The 20229-nt window shown below is 34.8% G+C and overlaps 3 protein-coding genes across 3 annotated transcripts; all 3 read left to right on the top strand.

The window, feature by feature from the left end:
* Positions 1-101: 101 nt before the first annotated feature.
* On the top strand, positions 102-4088 carry LOC106346564 (metacaspase-2-like). Its single transcript, XM_013785935.3, has 6 exons — positions 102-254; positions 324-937; positions 1510-1840; positions 3183-3303; positions 3400-3654; positions 3777-4088. Exons 1-6 carry the CDS (start codon positions 238-240, stop codon positions 3834-3836), a joined length of 1398 nt encoding a protein of 465 aa, XP_013641389.3. The 5' UTR covers positions 102-237; the 3' UTR covers positions 3837-4088.
* A 510-nt stretch (positions 4089-4598) lies between these two features.
* On the top strand, positions 4599-6745 carry LOC106346563 (superoxide dismutase [Fe] 1, chloroplastic). Its single transcript, XM_013785934.3, has 8 exons — positions 4599-4782; positions 4972-5050; positions 5446-5634; positions 5707-5878; positions 5984-6051; positions 6162-6188; positions 6292-6315; positions 6407-6745. The coding sequence occupies exons 2-8, from the start codon at positions 4991-4993 to the stop codon at positions 6503-6505; spliced, it is 639 nt and encodes a 212-aa protein (XP_013641388.2). The 5' UTR covers positions 4599-4782; positions 4972-4990; the 3' UTR covers positions 6506-6745.
* A 6349-nt stretch (positions 6746-13094) lies between these two features.
* Positions 13095-15195, top strand: LOC106442524 (respiratory burst oxidase homolog protein C-like). Its single transcript, XM_013884202.3, has 5 exons — positions 13095-13798; positions 13932-14088; positions 14200-14248; positions 14345-14458; positions 14545-15195. The coding sequence occupies exons 1-5, from the start codon at positions 13357-13359 to the stop codon at positions 14722-14724; spliced, it is 942 nt and encodes a 313-aa protein (XP_013739656.3). The 5' UTR covers positions 13095-13356; the 3' UTR covers positions 14725-15195.
* Positions 15196-20229: the final 5034 nt, after the last annotated feature.

Below are 20229 nucleotides of genomic sequence, written 5' to 3'. Positions count from 1 at the left end.
AGTTTAGGAATGTTATTTTAAAGGAAATAAAGATTATTCAAGGTTGATGAGCGCATGTTTTGTGTTTTATAGTCAATGAAAACATATTAATTTCCCAACTTGCCAAATTAATTTGTGCTAGTAAGTATTGTTTGGATAAGTTGACTTGGGGTGCATGATTGTTTTGGCAAGCTCGACGACTCAATAAGCCTAAAGTCGTCTCTTCTTCCTCAGCCAATTTTGCATCATCTTCTTCTAATGCGTCCTTGTAACTTGTAAGACCACCACCATTGATCATTGACGATTAGCCACCTCTTCAGAAATATCTAATCTGCAACTTTTAGGAATATTTTACGGTGGAAACTAATGTTGTTGCTGGTGGACTGCTCTAGCTGCCGTACGCCGCTTCACCTCCCTCCCGGAGCCACCAGGATTCGCTGCTCTATTTGCCACGCCTTCACTCTCGTCGCTCCTGAGCCCCACCACCAATCTCACGCTCCGGCGAGCCCCCTTCCTTTCTCCAACTCATTTACTTTTCCACCACCATCTTCTTCCCTATACCCACCGGTGCCGTCTCCGTCCGTCTACCCGCCGCCAACCTTAAGTCACTCATTATCGGCACCATCTGCTTTTAGTCACGTGCCATCGGCACCGTCTCCGTTTAGTCACGCACTACCAGCACCATCTCCGTTCACTCATTTGCCGCCAGCACAGTCTCATTTCAGTCACGTGCCTTCGTCTTCTTTCAATCACGCGCATTTGGCACCGTCTCCGTTCAATCACGCGCCGCCGGGTCCTCCACCGCCGGTACATGGAGAGAAGCGAGCGGTGATCGTCGGGGTGTCTTATAAGGATACAGAGAACGAGTTGAAAGGGTGCATCAATGACGCTAAATGCATGAAGTTCATGTTGATGAAGCGTTTCAAGTTCCCTGAGTCTTGCATCCTTATGCTCACCGGTATTATTACTATATTTCCTCTACATCTTTCATGTTTTCTTTATATGACCACTTCTGGTGGCTAATCTCATTATCATCGAAGGCTAATTATAGTCATATTTTTTTATTTACTTCATTCTATTTGGTATAAAACACTTGGTTCTGAATCTATTGATTTAAAACTTCAAAATCTTTGGAAGCTAGTTCATGGTATAATTTGATTTGGTGCGTTCTGATTTAGTTTTCAAATCAAACTATAAATACTATTTACTTTCACTATATTGTTTTACTAATGAGCTTTTGGAGTAACTAAAATGATTTATATGGTTAGATAAGGTTTAACTAGCTATAGGTCATGAAGGGCATATGATTGTTCAAATCAGTTTATAGTTCAGAATATTCTGTTTGAAACATATGTAAAGAGGTGCACTAAGAAGAAACATTTGTAAAGACGTATATATCATATGTCATAAAGTCCGAGTCAAATTTTTGATATATCAAAAAAATACTTTTTTCTGTGGGAGTAAAATCAAAACCACACAGAAAACTCTAATTTGAGTAAAAATAATGTTGAAAGTGATAATGTGTTGTAGAAGAAGAAGCGGATCCATTAAGATGGCCAACGAGGAACAATATAACAATGGCAATGCATTGGCTGGTTTTAAGCTGCAAACCAGGAGATTCACTAGTCTTCCACTTCTCCGGTCATGGAAACAACCAAACGGACCTCAACGGAGACGAGGTGGATGGCTTCGATGAGACCCTTCTTCCTGTTGACCACGCAACCTCAGGTGTCATTGTAGACGACGAGATCAATGCTACAATCGTACGTCCTCTCCCTTATGGAGTCAAGCTTCATGCCATCATTGACGCTTGTCATAGTGGCACCGTCATGGACTTGCCCTACCTTTGTAGAATGGAGAGGTACGGTTACTCATAATCTTGTTAATTGAAGGCTCAAACACGAAAGTAAAAAAATGAACTACTACCTTTTTCTCATTTCGTGGTTGCGTTTCATATTTACAAAACAGAATGATAAAACGTTAGACGTAAAACAAACACTATCCCCTATATATTATTTGTGAAACATTACAACCTTTTTTTCGTAGCCACATGTCATCACTATGATAATTCTTAGAATTATTACCTTTTTTTTCGTAGCCACATGTCATCACTATGATGATTCTTAGAATTATTAGAGAAATAGATTGGTCCATCTAAATTCATTATTAATGTCATTTATTATTTCCTCAAATAAAGATTACGGAATTGCCTAATGTGGGTAAAGTATATATGACAATTAATGATTTTGAATAATAAAGATATGATAAAAAAAATGTATTTTCTATCAAATTTGTTTAATTTAAAACTATTAAAATAATTTAAAAAAAAACACAATAACCATATTATAAAAATTTAGATTTTTCTGTATATTTTATATTTTGAATTTTAAAAAATGACTATAAATTACTAAAACTGTTAAAAGTATCACATTCAAATTTTGCGATCCATGGTTTAAATTTTTTGTTATGACAAAATACAAATGATTACAAAATCATATAAATAAAATTCTAATTTAATTAATCATTAAGATTTAAAATATATATGTATATATATCATTCTAAATTAAACTATAAACCATATTGAATAAATAAATATTTTAGTTTCAAAATTTACTTTGAATAATTTTTTTTGATAAAAGTTTTGAACTAACATTGATAAATTTTTTTAAATTATCAATTACTAAAATTATTAATCCCACAATGAAAATTTTGTTATCAGTAATTTAAAGTTTTTGCTATTAAAAATAAACATGATAAAAAAACATATGAGTAGAAAGCATTATTTTTTTACAAAAATAGACATTAATATTAAAAATATACTATGTATGTTAATATCATTTAAATTTAATTACATATCCTATCAAATTTTTTTAAAAAATGTTTGGATTAATAAAATTGATTTATACGTTCGCACCAATTTAATTATATACGTAATAGTTACTGACTTTTAATTATTTAATATATATTTATTATTTCATAATATGTAAGAACATATAATACATAAAATAATTTTTATATATAATATTTATCTCTTATTATTTTGTCGCTCCAACTAGCAGACAAACACTATATATTATAGGTGAAAATACATAGTATGGCTTCTAAATGCAAACGTAAAAAAGTGGAGACCGTATAATTCTTATATAGGTTCTTAACTAATTTGTCTCGTGATCGATCGTTCCTTGATTTCATTAATTGAATAGACCCGGAAAGTACGAGTGGGAAGACCATCGGCCTCCATCAGGGATGTGGAAAGGTACGAGTGGCGGTGAAGTTTTCTCCTTCACTGGCTGCGACGATGACCAGACCTCAGTTGACACTCCGGTATATATATATTCCTGAATTTTGGCTCATATTTGGTCTCAAATCCCAAACAAAAAATATATAAATGTAACTACAATAAAAAGTTGTGCAATGCAGCAATTGTCAGGGAGTGCGTGGACGGGTGCAATGACGTATGCATTCATTCAAGCCATAGAACGTGGACACGGAACTACTTATGGGAGCTTACTGAGTGCGATGCGATCAACAGTTCATGAGATCTTCGACACAAACAAAGGTAGAGAGCTTGTTGAAGTGGACAGCGATTTTCTCAATACTCTTCTTGGTTTGCTCATCTTAGGCGCTGCTCCATCTGCGGGTGAGGAAGCAAACCAAGCCCCACAAAAGACTCAGGTGATCCATTCATTTTTATTCTTCTTCTAATTATTACTTTAACTTACTAAAGTAAAAGTAATAATTTTCGTCAAAGATTAAGTTGATTTAAATTGATGATAAGACATTCATATGTTGAATAGGAACCACAACTGAGCGCTAACGAGGCATTTGATGTGTACGAGAAGCCCTTCTCTTTGTGATATCACCTCAAGGACATACCCAAAACAAGAAGAGAGAAAGTAATTTCATTGAGCTTTGAGTGAGAGGATATGTTGCCCAGTGTCCATAATAAATATTTATGTCAGCTTTTTCATTTTTTTTAACGTATGCTATTACATACCATGATAACAATAACTTTTATACTCCTTCCGTTTCGATTTAATTGTCGTTGTAAGAAAAAAAATTCGTTTCAAAGTGTCGTTTTAAAGTTTCAATGCAAAATTTATTAATAAGATTCTCCATTTTATTTTTTTATTGGTTGAAATATGGTTAGGTGTATAGATAATTGTATTTTTGTTTTGAAAATATACAAAATCATATGTTTTCTTAATCTGTGTGCATAAAGTTATAACGACAATTAAAATGAAACGAGGGAGTACCATTTTCGAAATTTTAAATTGTTGTGAATAAAGAAATAGAAACAACACAACTCAAGACAAACTTTTGATCAAATGGTAAAAAAAAAACATCTTTAAAAATAATTTAAAATATTTTATTTTAAAAAAATCGTGATATATCTTCACTATTTTTTCTATCTAGAAGTTTTTTCACTATAGTTTTTTTTTTTGGCAAATACAAATGTCTTAACCAACTGAGCTGCAGAATCATTATAAAACACGTTTTATGTTTTATGTTTTGTATTTTTGTTTTCATAATTGAGTTAGTAAACCAAAAGTATACCAAGCTGAAAAAATAGTTTAAAAACTAATTTTTAATACAATTATGAGGACATAATGAGACTCTAGGAGCCTCCAAGTGAAGGAAAAAAAAACTGTACTGCAAAGAGATAATGATAGTACAAATGATACGTACTGCAAGTCTGCCACATGTACGATGCAAAGCCATATGAAAAGGCATCCTCAAACATAAAACCCAAACCACAGATACCACTGGCGTGTGCTCTCCTCACTTGCCTTGAAACCAGAGGTTCTGTCTGATTCCCTATCTCTGATCCACTTTGTTGCTTCCTGTTCAAGTTTTACTGATCTCTTACTCTTTGTTCCTAGAACCTTCATTTTAATTTAGTTTTGTATATATCGATCTATGTTTCTGTGATTTGTAGCGATATTGACTAATTTCTGGACATCTCGATGTTACGTTGTCTGAAATGTGCAGCTTCATTCCCAAAAGAGAAATGGCTGCTTCAGCTGCTGTAACCGCAAACTACGTCCTTAAGCCACCTCCATACCCTCTGGTATGATTTAGTTTTATCTGTTTCTTCAAATCAATTGGTATTGTCTTGTGCAAATGTCATTTTGTGTTGGTGGGATTATATGATTAGGTGATAACTTGTTATTCCCACACTAGCCATCAAATTACATTTTATCCTCGTCAAAGGCGTTACAAATGAACTCATCTAATTAAATGGACATAGTCAAACATATAAGTGTTTAACAAAATTGTTGTTTGGTATTAGTTCAAATAAGACCATGGATATTGTAAGACTTCGTGACCAATAAAATTGTTCCTTGGTCTGATCTTAGTGATTCTTCCTTAGTGGACCTATTGGAAAATGTACCTAGTAGTATTAATGTTTGAGTGAGAGTAAAATTGATGAAATGTTGTTTGGTATAATATTGGAAAACAAAGGATGCTTTGGAGCCGCATATGAGCAAACAAACTCTGGAGTTTCACTGGGGAAAACATCACAGAGCTTATGTGGACAACCTCAAGAAACAGGTTCTTGGATCCGAGCTTGAAGGCAAGCCCTTGGAGCATATCATCCAAAACACTTACAACAACGGCGACCTCCTCCCTCCTTTCAACAACGCTGCTCAGGTAATAAAGTTGATTTTGAGCTATTAAAAGGGTGTGTGATTGTTTAGCTTATCCAATTAATGATGTATATAGGCGTGGAACCACGAGTTCTTCTGGGAATCAATGAAACCCGGTGGTGGAGGAAAACCATCAGGAGAGCTTCTTGCTCTGCTTGAAAGAGATTTCACTTCTTATGAGAAGTTCTATGATGAGTTCAATGCTGCTGCCGCCACTCAGTTTGGAGCTGGCTGGGCCTGGCTTGCTTGTAAGTTGATGGATTCAGTTTTTTTTTCCCTTCGAGTGATTCAGATGAAAGAGCTTCACATAACTATTTTGATTTTGTTCCTAACTCGTCTTATATCTCTTTCAGACGCAGACAACAAACTCAAAGTAGTGAAAACTCCCAATGCTGTGAACCCCCTTGTGCTTGGCTCTTTCGTAAGTTTTTTTTAACCATGAACTTGAATACAGAGTTTCACTTGATTAAAAATCAACTGAACTAATGATTACAAGTCCTTCAAACTAATCTTGGTTGTTATTTCTTGCAGCCATTGCTTACCATTGATGTCTGGGAGGTAAAATAAACACTTTTATAACAGATACCATATAAAATATTTGCCTTTGGACCTATAAATTTTTGCTGATCTCTTCTTTTCTTCCTTTTGCAACAACAAACAGCATGCATACTATCTCGACTTCCAGGTAATAATATTTTCATCATAGCGGTCATTTTTTGTTTCTTTGCCAGTATCTTTCTTTTGTTGATTGTTGTAATATTTTTGTATATGAGCAGAACCGCAGACCGGATTACATAAAGACATTCATGAACAATCTTGTGTCTTGGGAGGCTGTTAGTTCCAGACTTGAGGCTGCCAAAGCTGCTTCTTCCTGAGTCATCATCAGATATATTCGGACCAAAATCTGACTTCAGTTGTGTATATTATGCATTACTGAAGTTTCTTAATAAAATATTGGTCGCGGTTATAAGGACACTGCTCTCTTGTTGTAATGTCTCATCGAGTCTTTCATCTGTTTCTTGTTTACTGAGATTTTAATCATCGTGTAATAAAGAACTACCATGTTCTCTTCTTTGTGTGGTTTGGTTTTTATCTATTTATCTTTTTGTGTGCAAGGCCTACCCATATACGGATTATGGCACGTTAGAAACACTACTATAGACTCTCGTGGAGAAAATGCTTAAAACATTATTACACCTACCTACCAACCATACACAAGCCACGAGTGTTTCGAGGGATGGCGTGGAGTAGAAAGGCCTATCACAGACCTTGCAATGTTATACTCCCTTCGTATAGCCATAATGGGCCGACCAATACCGCCTAACCAATATTTGAGGGTAGAAAAAATGGTTAGAGCATGATTAACGCTAGTTATTATTTTTTTATTTTTTATTTTTTATTTTTTGGCTGATTTAAAAAAAAAATTAAAAATTAAAAACGATCGTCGGCCGGTTTGTGGATCCGCGAACAATACAAGAACCCAAGCAAAATCGCCTCTTGCAGAAAAATAGGAAGAACTGGATTTTATCAAAATCGTGGAACCCATTTCCTAAGAACTCAGTTAAAAGGCAGGGTTAATGGTGTTCTTATACATTTTGAATTTTTAAAATTGTTTGAAAAGTCGAATTGATTCTCCAGCTAATCACAATATTTGTTTGATGAGCGTTATTCTGTTTCTTGTTTTTGTTAAGACTTTTTTCTGGTTCATAAACGTTGTATCCATTCAGTTATTTAATAGAATATCGTTTTACATAAAACAGTATAAAAAATAGAAATAAAAGACAAGTATTCGTGTTTGACCAAAACAAAAGACTGTGTTATAAAAGCAATGGATAAATCTATTTTTATTCATAACATATAAGTTCATTATATAAGAGATTACACCGTCATAGATAAATGAAAAGATTACAAATCATAATCTCTTGGTTATGAGCTATCCACAATCTGGTTCATAATACTCCCCCTTAGATGCCATAATCATTTAGAGCTTGTAATGTGTTTTAATGTTACCTCATTAAAACTTTATCAGGAAAACCCAATTGAGACAAAATCATGGTGAAGGAAAAAGAGTACAACACACATTACTCCTCCTGATTTGGACATTAATGAAAACCATTGGACCTCTCCAATTTTCTGCAATCCGTGGGTGATAAAGATCTTGGGCAGAATATGCTTCGTCCTCGAACATGATAGTTGGTTCTTCTTTACCATCGGCCATGCCACAATCTGATCGAACATATTGAGTCATCGACCTCAAATACACACACACGAAATCTTGGATGATGTTGCTGTGATATGCGTGTACACCATGTGTAAAACATAACATGTCTGAAAACAAATCAACAAAACCAAATAACCCCTCTTTGGGCTGGTTAGTATAAAATAATTCAAAATCAAAGGCTTCTTCATTGTCTTTCTTATGGACCAATCAGATCAGTGTCTAAAACAAGACTTCTGCATTGTCCATCTCAGGACTAAATGGACTTCTTTATCGTCCACCTTTGGACTGAATGGATCAGTGTCCAAAACAAGTGATCTCACGCCCATGTACTAGATAATGGGTGAGACTGGTCCATATTAAATCTCTTGAGTACCCTTTTCTGTATATACTATTTGATGCACAAGGATTTCATTGTTAATGTACTCAAGCTGTAATCCCAAACAAAACTTTGTTTTCCAAGATCTTTCATCTCAAACTCTTTCTTGAGATATTCAACTGTTTGGGAAATTGTATCCAGAGGTTCCTAGGATATTCAGATCATATACTTTGATGATTATCAATATTGTTCTCGAGAACTTGCTGTACTTTCAGCTCAATACCCTCTAGTACTTTCATTATCCAGTGGACCATATAAATATGCAGTCACTACATCAACTTGCTGCAAGTCTAATTTTCTCTCTTATATAGCCAGACTTATGAGAAATCTAAAAGTAGTTGCATCCACCACATGGGAGTATGTCTCCTCATAATCTATTACTGGTCTTTGTGAGAATCCTTGTGCAACATCAGCTTTATATCTCACGATTTCTATTCCTCACAAGACCCATTTATATCCACTGGTTTTAACATCATATGGCGTCTTAATCATATGGCCAAATACGTCTTTCTTCCTTAAACTATTTAACCCCACGTTTCCATTCAATCCAATCTGTTCTACGAGTGCGCACTCTTATATTGACGTGGGTTCATGATCCTCGCTTATATTCATAAATTCAAGTGCTACCTTGTATGCAAATAAATCATCTTATGTCGACATTCCTTATTGGTTCCATTATGTTCCAGACATGATATAATCGATTGAGATTCATTATTATCAGGACCTTTAATACTTTGCAGCTTGGCGTCCCAAGCTACATTGTTTGGTACCTGTACCTTAGAGCCGGCCGGCCTTATCTCCATGTCTGGGATGGTTTCCTTAGTAACCTCGGATTTGGATTTTGATTATCATTCTCTGCACCTTTCTTTTGTTTCCGAGGATTCTTATCTTTTGGAACCTATTGGTCTACCACGTTTCATACGTTGTCTAGACTCTGTAGCAACTTGACTGTGTCTCTTCTTGGATATCAAATTCGTTGGTGCTTTACAAGCTGGTTTATATATGACTTAGTCATTCTTTTTCGGGTCAGCAAATGTGTCTGCATTTGATTAGCTAGCTTTGTAAATGTATAATCTTTGAACGTCTATTTCACATTCTTTAGTCTGAGGATCTTGCAAAAACATTGATGGTTGATTCTATTCTATTTCTTTTACCATTCTTTTACCAGCTTTATTATTTTTTTCTCTTCCTGGTCTTAAAATAATTTGTGTACCTGGACTCAAATATAATCACCCATAGTTGGCTCAAAGTACTTTAATATTGTGGGAGAATCATATCCAACATATATCTCCATCCTCCTTTTGAGGTCTCATCTTAGTTCTCTGTGGTGGAGCAAATAGTACATAGACAGCACATCCAAATGTCTTATGATGGGGTATGTCTGGCTCTTGACCCGTTAATAATTGTGATAGGGGATATCTATGCTCACTAAATGGCCTGATGCATATTAACTTAGGTGCATGTAAGTTTCGTGTGTCCCAAGCTGTGAATGGGAGTTTTGACCTCATAAGTTATGGTATATCAATCAGCTATTTGCGTTTTAAAAGATTTCGGCCAAGCCGTTCTTGGTATCGACATATATCACAGAATGTCCACACGTACCCCCATGGAAATACCCTAATCATTTAAACGCTTGGGACATGTATTCACCAGTATTATCTAGACATATAGTCTTTATTATGAAAAAGGGGCTCGTAGCCGTTTTACTGGTGATGGCCTAATGAGTTTTCCTTGTGTACATGCTACACACATGAGATTCTTTAGGATAACTCTTCTTATCTTTTAATATGTGCCTTTTGAATATCAATTTTCGCATCATGTTTGGATCAGGATGGCCAATCAGGTCATGCCATAAAGTGTATATTTTCACAGGCTTTTAGCTTCTATCATACTGATCTATGCATAGTCTAGGTCAGTAGAGAATGCATGTATAGTCTTTAGGACTTATTATGGCCTTGGGCGATTTTATACATATATTTGAAGGAATTCTTTGTTTCCTTCGCCCATTGTTTCAATATGGAAACCATTCATTCTTATATCTTTAAAACTCAATAGGCTGCTCTTGCTCTTAGAGCTGGGTGAATATAAGGCATCACTGATTTCTAGATGCATACCCTTAGGCAATAATATATTAGCCTAGCCATAGTCTTCTTTCAGACTGGCGATACCTGCTTTAGTACTTATATTAGTGTTTTTCAGTGTACACATATAGAAAAATCATTCATTTATTTAATCTAAGCAGACAATGTAATAGAAATAAATTCAAGGAGATAAAAATCAGAGAAAACATACAAGCAAAGCAATCACACAAGTTTGATGTCAAAATCAGATTATCAACTTGATTCATTTAGGCAATCATAAGTCTCATATTCCATAAGATCATCTTGATCATGTTCGAAATTATTTTCACCATCTTTATAGACCAAGTGGGTTTCAGGATTCTTCCCTTTCAGACTCTCTTTGATAGAGGTCACAAAAATGTTTGGGAGTCCTTCATATCTTAGCCCAATGGTTCCCCATTCCACATCTATGGCACACTGATTTGGTCGAGCTTTGTGGTTTAAAGGATATACCACGGCCACTGCCTTGACCATGGCTCAAATTGGGTTGATACCCACGGCCTCTGCCATAGTGATTCCCACGGCCAAATGTGTTATAGTGGCCATGGCCACGTCCTTTCCACCCTCCACGGCCATGACCGTGTGGTCTATCATTCTGGACGTGGTTACCTCTTTTTTTTTCTTCTGCGGCCTTATTGGTATCTGGTAATGGGGTTAATCCAGGAGGTCTCAATTCATGTTTCTCATCAGTAATCCATTATTTTGCCCAGCTAGCAATAGACTCATCCACGGACTTATAGTCCTGGATTCTGGGATTTCTCCAATCAAATAGGGCATTTGGTAATAACACCATTCTTTGGTGATCATATCTCGATTTTTAACTCTGTCCAAAGGTCTAGAGGATTCTCTATAGTCAGATACTGATCTTTGAGACTCTTAATAAGATGATGGCTAATAATTAATATTGCCATGTATCAATCTTTCTCATTGGCATTATTGCCTTCTATGATACATTCACCAAGTCTTTTTGACTTTAGGATAATCTTTGTATCCAATGCCCACCGTAAATAATTATCTCCAGAGAGATTTAGGGCAGCAAAATCCAGGTTGATTTTCGACATCTCAAATCATATATCACTCAATATTTAGGTATAATTTTCATGCGGCCTTACTCTTAAAAACAATCAATTCGGATTTCAATCTTGTGAGGACAATGAGACTATCAATCTTAAAGACATTTAATCAATCAGTCAATTTCTAGCAAGTCTCAGCAATACTATTTCTATGTGCTCATAATATTATGGTTTATCAAGACTAGCAAAAACGGATTCAATTAATCATGCAATTAGGGTTTAACAATTAATGGATTTTAGAAAGACTAGTAAAAAGATTTATTAATCACTCAATCAATTTCAAGGCTGATTTTAGCAATACTAGAATATAGATTTCAAGCATGAATTTCAATGAATCAGTTTCAAGGTTGATTTTAGCAATACTAGAATATAGATTTCAAGCATGAATTTCAATGAATCAGTTTCAAGGCTGATTGGTATTTAGCATAAACCATGTGTAAATAATTTATCTAGTATCCAAATTTATCAAACCTCAAAAACATATAATCAGATCAATCAATTTAATCGAACTTAGCATACAATCTTAAACCTCAAGACATTAGATTTTATCATGAATCTATCAACCTAGCATATGGATTCTCAATTCCCAAAGACATCCAAATCAGATCAATATAACCTATCATACAGATTATTTAGGGTTTCTATTTAAAACATATCAAATTACAAAACTATCAATCCTAGCAGATGATATTAAACCTCAAGAATCATGCAATCAAATCATTCGTATTTTAAACAAGTAAACCTCAATCAATCTATCAACCTATCGGATTATATAAGCAAAGCAAACTAGCAACCTATCGGATTCAATCAATAGTTTTACAGGCTGGTCGGTTTAAACAATTTTAAATCAGATGAACAATTAACTAAACATGATGAGAAAATATATATATATATCAATTTAACGGTCAAACAATTCTAGCAACATAGCATCAGATTCAATCAGATTTAAAACCTCAATGATCAAAACCGAAAACAGTTTTGATTTCAAAATATTCGATTAGGGTTTTAATATGTGATTTGATAATTATAGTATAATTAATTCTGATACTTATATTATTTAGGGTTTGTAGATATAAGGTTAGGGTTTATCGGATTTTAACTTGTAAAAACCGATTTGGGGTTTTAATCATGTAGGAACATGATTTAGGGTTTGAGAGTATCGAACTTTTAGAGCTTTGATTTACTCAATTAGAATTTTTGATCTATTATCCTATGGTTTTGATTCATAAAGATTAGGGTTTTAGGGTTTCATTCTTTATCAATAAATCCATGTTCGATTATGGGTTCTTAAGTTTTGAATTACCTTTTAACCTTAGATGATTGTTGAATCGGACCACCAAAGGAGTTGAGCCGCGAGCTGGACACGAACGGGACGCGAGCTGTCTGATGCTGTCGCTAACGAGGAAGAGATCGCGTGCTGAAGCTGCTCTCAGGTCGCGAACGTCTGAGCTAGGATCAGGAACGCCTTGGGTTGAAGCTGATCGGGGACGCGAGCTGGAACAGATGCGGGAACAAGAGACGCGATCGGGGTTTAGGGTTCGTCGGATCCCGGCTAGGGTTAGGGTTTTAGGGTTTTTCGATTTTGGTATTAGCTTATGGATTTAGAGTTTCGTGCTGATAACGTGTTATAAAAGTAATGTAAAAGTCTATTTTATTCATAACATAGAGGTTCCTTATATATGAGATTACACCGTCATAAATAAATGGAAAGATTATAAATCATAATCTCTTGGTTATGAGCCATCCACAATTTGGATCATAAAAAAAAACTATATTTTCGTAAGATTAGTTCTGTTATCCCAACAAGTTAATCGTTGACTTGAAATGCAAGAAAAAAAACAAAACAATCATGTTTTTGTAGACATTCCAAGAAATCATCAATTCCCAGGTTAACTTCTTGTCCAAAAGGAACTAAAATTTTCAGGCAGAGCGTGATATGGAGAGACCAGTGAGCTTTGACGTGACCGACTATAACCCGGAGGGAGATGACTGGAGCAACGACTTAATACCCCACAGAGATTCGATGAGCGGATCATCGTCACCACCAATCCACCAAAATCCGGAGATTAAAAGCCCTGAGGACGCAACGGAGTACGTGACCATCACGCTAGACATTCAGGGAGACAACGTGGTCGTCGAGGAGAACACAGAGCCGATGGTACGGAGGCGGCACGGGTCGAGGAAGAAGTCTGTGGTGAATCGTCGTACACTCGATGAACCATCAAGATCGAAGTTTGATTCGTCAGAGGCCTTGAAAGCTCTTAAAATGTTCATCAGCATGACCGATGCTGGTTGGATCGCCGTCGAGAGGCGGTTTGATAAGATGACTGCCAAAACTGGTGGACTGCTGGATCCGTTAAATTTTGGTGAATGCCTAGGTAAATCAAACTGCATAACTATATAGAGTTTAGCCCTTTATTCAAAAAAAAAAAAAAACTATATAGAGTTTATATACATCTTATTAAAAAGCAAAATCATATAAGTCTACAAAAAAAAATATTAATATTGCAGGTATAAACTCGAAGGAATTTGCCTTGGGATTGTTTTACACATTGGCAAGACAGAGAGATATATCATGTGAGGGGGTTAGTAAAAGTGAACTATTGGAATTATGGTGTCAAATAAATGATCAATGCTTTGACTCCAGGCTTAGGATGTTCTTTGACATGTAAGGGTGTTTGTTTAACTAAGTCTTTCGTTTTATTTATCTCTACAAGATCTATGGGACTGATCAGAGATTGAGTTATAAAGTTGAATCAATAGAGTTTGTGAAATGCAGGGCAGATAAGGATGGTGATGGTAGACTATCAGAAGAAGAACTTAAACAGGTAAAAAGGAAGCTTGTAGACTAATTTTTCTCTTAAGTTTTTGGGAAATTTGGTAAACTGTGTTATGTTTTCTTTTTCTTTTTGTTCTTCACACAGTTTATAAGGCTTACTGCATCCGCAAACAATCAATCCACCACACAGAACATGGTTGATAAATATGCAGCAATGATCATGAAAGAGCTTGATCCAAATAATTTTGGATACATCATGGTCAGCTACAGTGAATAAGCTCAGTTTTACTTTACAGCTTCATATCTATAACTTTTGTAGTGACTTTTTAATTAAAAAAAAAACAGATGGAAAGTCTTGAGGTACTGCTGCTAGATGTGGAAACACACTCTGAAAATAAAATAACAAGTACTGATCAGGAAACAAAGAAGCCTACAACAAAGAGATGGTACAAAGTTATTCGAGACATCCCATCCTCCTCTTTGATTCCTTGCTTGAAGAAGACATCATCTACAAAGAAGACATGATTCGTCAAATTCTCAAGCGTACATCACATGAAAAGAAATGGATTACTACACGTCACAAGACACGTAAATAGTCCAAACCCAAAATCAATATGAATTCAAACCTCAAAACTGTTTTGTTTTTTTCAATTTTGTAAGATTATACTTTGATTACATTTGAAGTAAATCGTGAGAGTCGAGACTATGTACTTTTTGTTATAAAAGTAACTAGACCCAACGCGGGTGTGAATTTTCGGTTTATGGTTATTCATTTAACTAAATGATGTATTTGTATTATTTGATGTATTATATTTACCAAGTAAATAATTTTTTTGGCATCTTAAACCATCTATTTATGATGAATATTCGATATCATATACAAAATTGAACAAATAGACGTAATTAGAGAATTGTAGACGATATATAAAAACAATGGTTATTAATGTAAAATATGAAGAAATATTATATCATGACTTAGTATGACATAAAAGACTAAAAATTAGTTATACATGTTTAAAGAAAATAAAATGATTTTTAAACTTCTATGAAAAATTTAACATATAAAAAAGGGTGATGAATTAGTCATCAAATTGTAAATAATTTCATACTTTTGTTAATAATAAATTATTTACAGTCTTTGTTTTTCGTCAAGATAATTATTAAATGTCCATAACATTAATATGTTAAAAGACCATATTATGAAAGCCCATGTTGTAACCGTTTTTTTTCGGGAAGTGTAACAAAAAAAATTACCTTTAACTCTTCGTTTTGTTTAAGTTCTGTGTCGGTAAAAGATTAAAAAAAATCTCTTTATCTTTTTGAATGTTCAATTTGAAGCTTATTATGCGAAAATCATACGTAAATATATACAATTGGTTGGAATCTCTATATCTTTATATTCTTATAAATTTTAATTAGTGTAATTATTGTTACAGTTTCTATATTTAATAGATACATTAAAGATACGATTTTGAAGATATTATGTTTTGATTAATAGAAGATATTGGATTTTGAGTTTGTATTTATTGATTTGTTTTTTTTATAAAGCTTAGAAAATCAGTGGGATGATTGGTTGGTTGATACATCATATAAAGAAAACGAAAACTATATGTGGTTTGACTATTGTACATCGATCGATGCATGATGTAAGTTGATTATATAAAACTTGAGCATGATCATTTCAAACTAAAGTATAGGTAGGTTATATGCATTTGTTATATTGTAGTTAATATATTTTAAATATTACATAAGTCAAGTGATTCACATTTTCGTAAAAATAAAATTCAAGTTCATTATTGGGCCGTACTCGTCCGTAATAAGCTACGCTAAATATGATGTATTTTTAAATTCACATTATGTTTAAATTTCATTAAGGAAAACTCATTAATTGGAAAAAACAAACATTAAAATAGGTGTGTTCATTTAATGACATTAAATTTAAATTTGATTAAGAAAAACTCATTAATTTAACTCGAAAAGACAAACATTAAAATAGGTAGTTTAATTTAATTCTCAGTTGCATGAAAGTGTGAATAAATTAGAAAACTTATGGGTATTTTTAATGGGTACTTCTCTTTTAATAATATAGATGAAAAAGTCTATCTTTATTAATAACATAGATGTTCCTTATATAGGAGATTACACCGTCATAGAAAAATGAAAAGATTACAAATCATAATCTCTTGGTTATGAGCCATCCACAATCTGGTTCATAACACTCCCCATTGGATGTCACAACCATTTAGAGCTTGTAATGTGTTTTAATGTTGTCTCATTAACACTTTACCAGGAAAACCCAATTGGGACAAAACCATGGTGAAAGAAAAAAGTACAACACACATTACTCCCCCGGATTTGGACATTACTGAATGTCTCTTGGACCTCTCTAATTTTCTGCAATCCGTGGGTGATGAAGATCTTGGGCAGAATATGCTTCGTCCTCGAACATGATAGTTGGTTCTTCTTTACCATCGGCCATGCCACAATCTGATCGAACATATTGAGTCATCGACCTCAAATACACACACACGAAATCTTGGATGATGTTGCTGTGATATGCGTGTACCACCATGTGTAAAATATAACATGTCTGAAAACAAATCAACAAAACCTAATAACCCATCTTTGAGCTGGTTAGTATAAAATAAATCAAAATCAAAGGCTTCTTCATCGTCTTTCTTATGGATCAATCAGATCAGTGTCTAAAACAAGACTTCTGCATCGTCCATCTCAGAACTAAATGGACTTATTTATCGTCCACCTTTGGACTGAATGGATCAGTGTCCAAAACAAGTGATATCACGTCCATGTACTAGATAATGGGTGAGACTGGTTCATATTAAATCTCTTGAGTACCCTTTTCTGTATATACTATTTGATGCACAAGGATTTCATTGTTAATGTACTCAAGATGTAATCTCAAACAAAACTTTATTTTCCAAGATCTTTCATCTCAAACTCTTTCTTGAGATATTCAACTGTTTGGGAAGTTGTATCCAGAGGTTCCTAGGATATTCAGATCACATACTTTGATGATTATCAATATCGTTCTCGAGAACTTGCTGTACTTTCAGCTCAATACCCTCTAATACTTTCATTATCCAGTGGACCATATAAATATGCAGTCACTACATCAACTTGCTGCAAATCTAATTTTCTCTCTTATATAGCCAGACTTATGAGAAATCTAAAAGTAGTTGCATCTGCCACATGGGAGTAGGTCTCCTCATAATCTATTACTGGTCTTTGTGAGAATCCTTGTGCAACATCACCTTTATATCTCACGATTTCTATTCCTCACAAGACCCATTTATATCCACTGGTTTTAACATCATATGACGTCTTAATCATATGGCCAAATACGTCTTTCTTCCTTAAACAATTGAACCCCACGTTTCCATTCTATCCAATCTGTTCTACAAGTGTGCACTCTTATATTAACGTGGGTTTATGATCCTCGCTTATATTCATAAATTCAAGGGCTACCTTGTATGCAAATAAATCATCTTATGTCGACATTCCTTATTAGTTCCATTATATTCCAGACATGATATAATCGATTGAGATTCATTATTATCAGGGCCTTTAATACTTTGCAGCTTGGCGTCCCAAGCTACATTGTTTGGTACATGTACCTTAGAGCCGGCCGGCCTTATCTCCATGTCTGGGATGGTTTCCTTAGTAACCTCGGATTTGGATTTTGATTATCATTCTCCACACATTTCTTTTGTTTCCGAGGATTCTTATCTTTTGGAACCTATTTGGTCTACCACGTTTCATACGTTGTCTAGACTCTGTAGCAACTTGACTGTGTATCTTCTTGGACATCAAATTCGTTGGTGCTTTACAAGCTGGTTTATATATGACTTAGTCATTCTTTTTCGGGTCAGAAAATTTGTCTGGCATTTGATTAGCTAGCTTTGTAAATGTATAATCTTTGGATGTCTATTTCACATTCTTTAGTCCGAGGATCTTGCCAAGACATTGATGGTTGATGCCATTCTATTTCTTTTACCATTCTTTACCAGCTTTATTTTTTTTTCTCCTTCTGGTCTTAAAATAATCTGTGTACCTGGCCTCAAATATAATCACCCATAGTTGGCTCAAAATACTTTATTATTGTGGGAGAATCCTATCCAACATATATCTCCATCCTTCTTTTGAGGTCCCATCTTAGTTCTCTGTGGTGGAGCAATTAGTACATAGACATCACATCCAAATGTCTTATGATGGGGTATGTCTGGCTCTTGACCCGTTAATAATTGTGATAGGGGATATCAATACTCACTAAATGGCCTGATGCGTATTAACTTAGGTGCATGTAAATTTCGTGTGGCCCAAGCTGTGAATGGGAGTTTTGACCTCATAAGTTATGGTCTATCAATCAACTATTTGCGTTTTAAAAGATTTCGGCCAAGCCGTTCTTGGTATGGACATGTATCACAGAATTGTCCATACTTACCCCCATGGACATACCATAATCATTTAAATGCTTGGGACATGTATTCACCAGTATTATCTAGACATATAGTCTTTATTCATGAAAAAGGGGCTCGTAGCAGTTTTACTGGTGATGGCCTAATGAGTTTCCCTTGTGTACATGCTACAAACGTGAGATTCTTTGGGATAACTCTTCTTATCGTATAATGTGTGCCTTTTGAATATCAATTTTCGCATCATGTTTGGACCTGGATGGCCAATCCGGTCGTGCCATAAAGTGTATATTTTCGCAGGCTTTTAGCCTCTATCATACTGATCTATGCATAGTCTAGGTCAGTAGAGAATGCATGTATAGTCTTTAAGACTTATTATGGCCTTGGGCGATTTTATACATATATCTGAAGGAACTCTTTGTTTCCTTCGCCCATTGTTTCAATATGTAAACCATTCATTCTTATATCTTTAAAACTCAATAGGCTGCTCTTGCTCTTAGAGCTGGGTGAATATAAGGCATCACTGATTTCTAGACGCATACCCTTAAGAAATAATATATTAGCATAGCCATAGTCTTCTTTCAGACTGGCGATACCTGCTTTAGTACTTATATTGGCGTTTTTCAGTGTAGTCATATAGAAAAATCATTCATTCATTTAATCTAAGCAGATAGAAATAAATTCAAGGAGATAAAAATCAGAGAAATCATATAAGCAAAGCAATCACACAAGTTTGATGTCGAAATCAGATTATCAACTTGATTCTTTTAGGCAATCATAAGTCTCATATTCCATAAGATTATCTTGATCATGTTCGAAATTATTTTCACCATCTTTATAGACCAAGTGGGTTTCAGGATTCTTCCCTTTCAGACTCTCTTTGATAGAGGTCACAAAAATGTTTGGGAGTCTTTCATATCTTAGCCCAATGGTTCCCCATTCCACATCTATGGCACACTGATTTGGTCAAGCTTTGTGGTTTAAAAGATATACCACGGCCACTGCCTTGACCATGGCTCAAATTGGGTTGATACCCACGGCCTCTGCCATAGTGATTCCCACGGCCAAATGTGTTATAGTGGCCATGGCCACATCCTTTCCACCCTCCACGGCCATGACCGTATGGTCTATCATTCTGGACGTGGTTACCTCTTTTTTTTTTCTGCGGCCTTATTGGTATCAGGTAATGAGGTTAATCCAGGAGGTCTCAATTCACTGTTTCTCATTAGTAATCCATTATTTTTGCCCAGCTAGCAATAGACTCATCCACGGACTTATAGTCCTATATTCTGGGATTCCTCCAATCAAATAGGGCATTTGGTAATAACACTGTTCTTTGGTGATCATATCTCGATTTTTAACTCTGTCCAAAGGTCTAGAGAATTCTCTATAGTCAGATACTGATTTTTGAGACTCTTAATAAGATGATGGCTAATAATTAATATTGTCATGTATCAATCTTTCTCATTGGCATTATTGCCTTCTAAGATACATTCACCAAGTCTTTTTGACTTTAGGATATTCTTTGTATCCAATGTCCACCGTAAATAATTATCTCCAGAGAGATTTAGGGCAGCAAAATCCAGGTTGATTTTCG

Source organism: Brassica napus, chromosome C1 (genome assembly GCF_020379485.1).
Source record: "Brassica napus cultivar Da-Ae chromosome C1, Da-Ae, whole genome shotgun sequence".
NCBI lineage: Eukaryota > Viridiplantae > Streptophyta > Magnoliopsida > Brassicales > Brassicaceae > Brassica > Brassica napus.
Note: the sequence above shows the minus strand (reverse complement) of the source record. Positions and strands in the feature narration are given on the sequence as shown.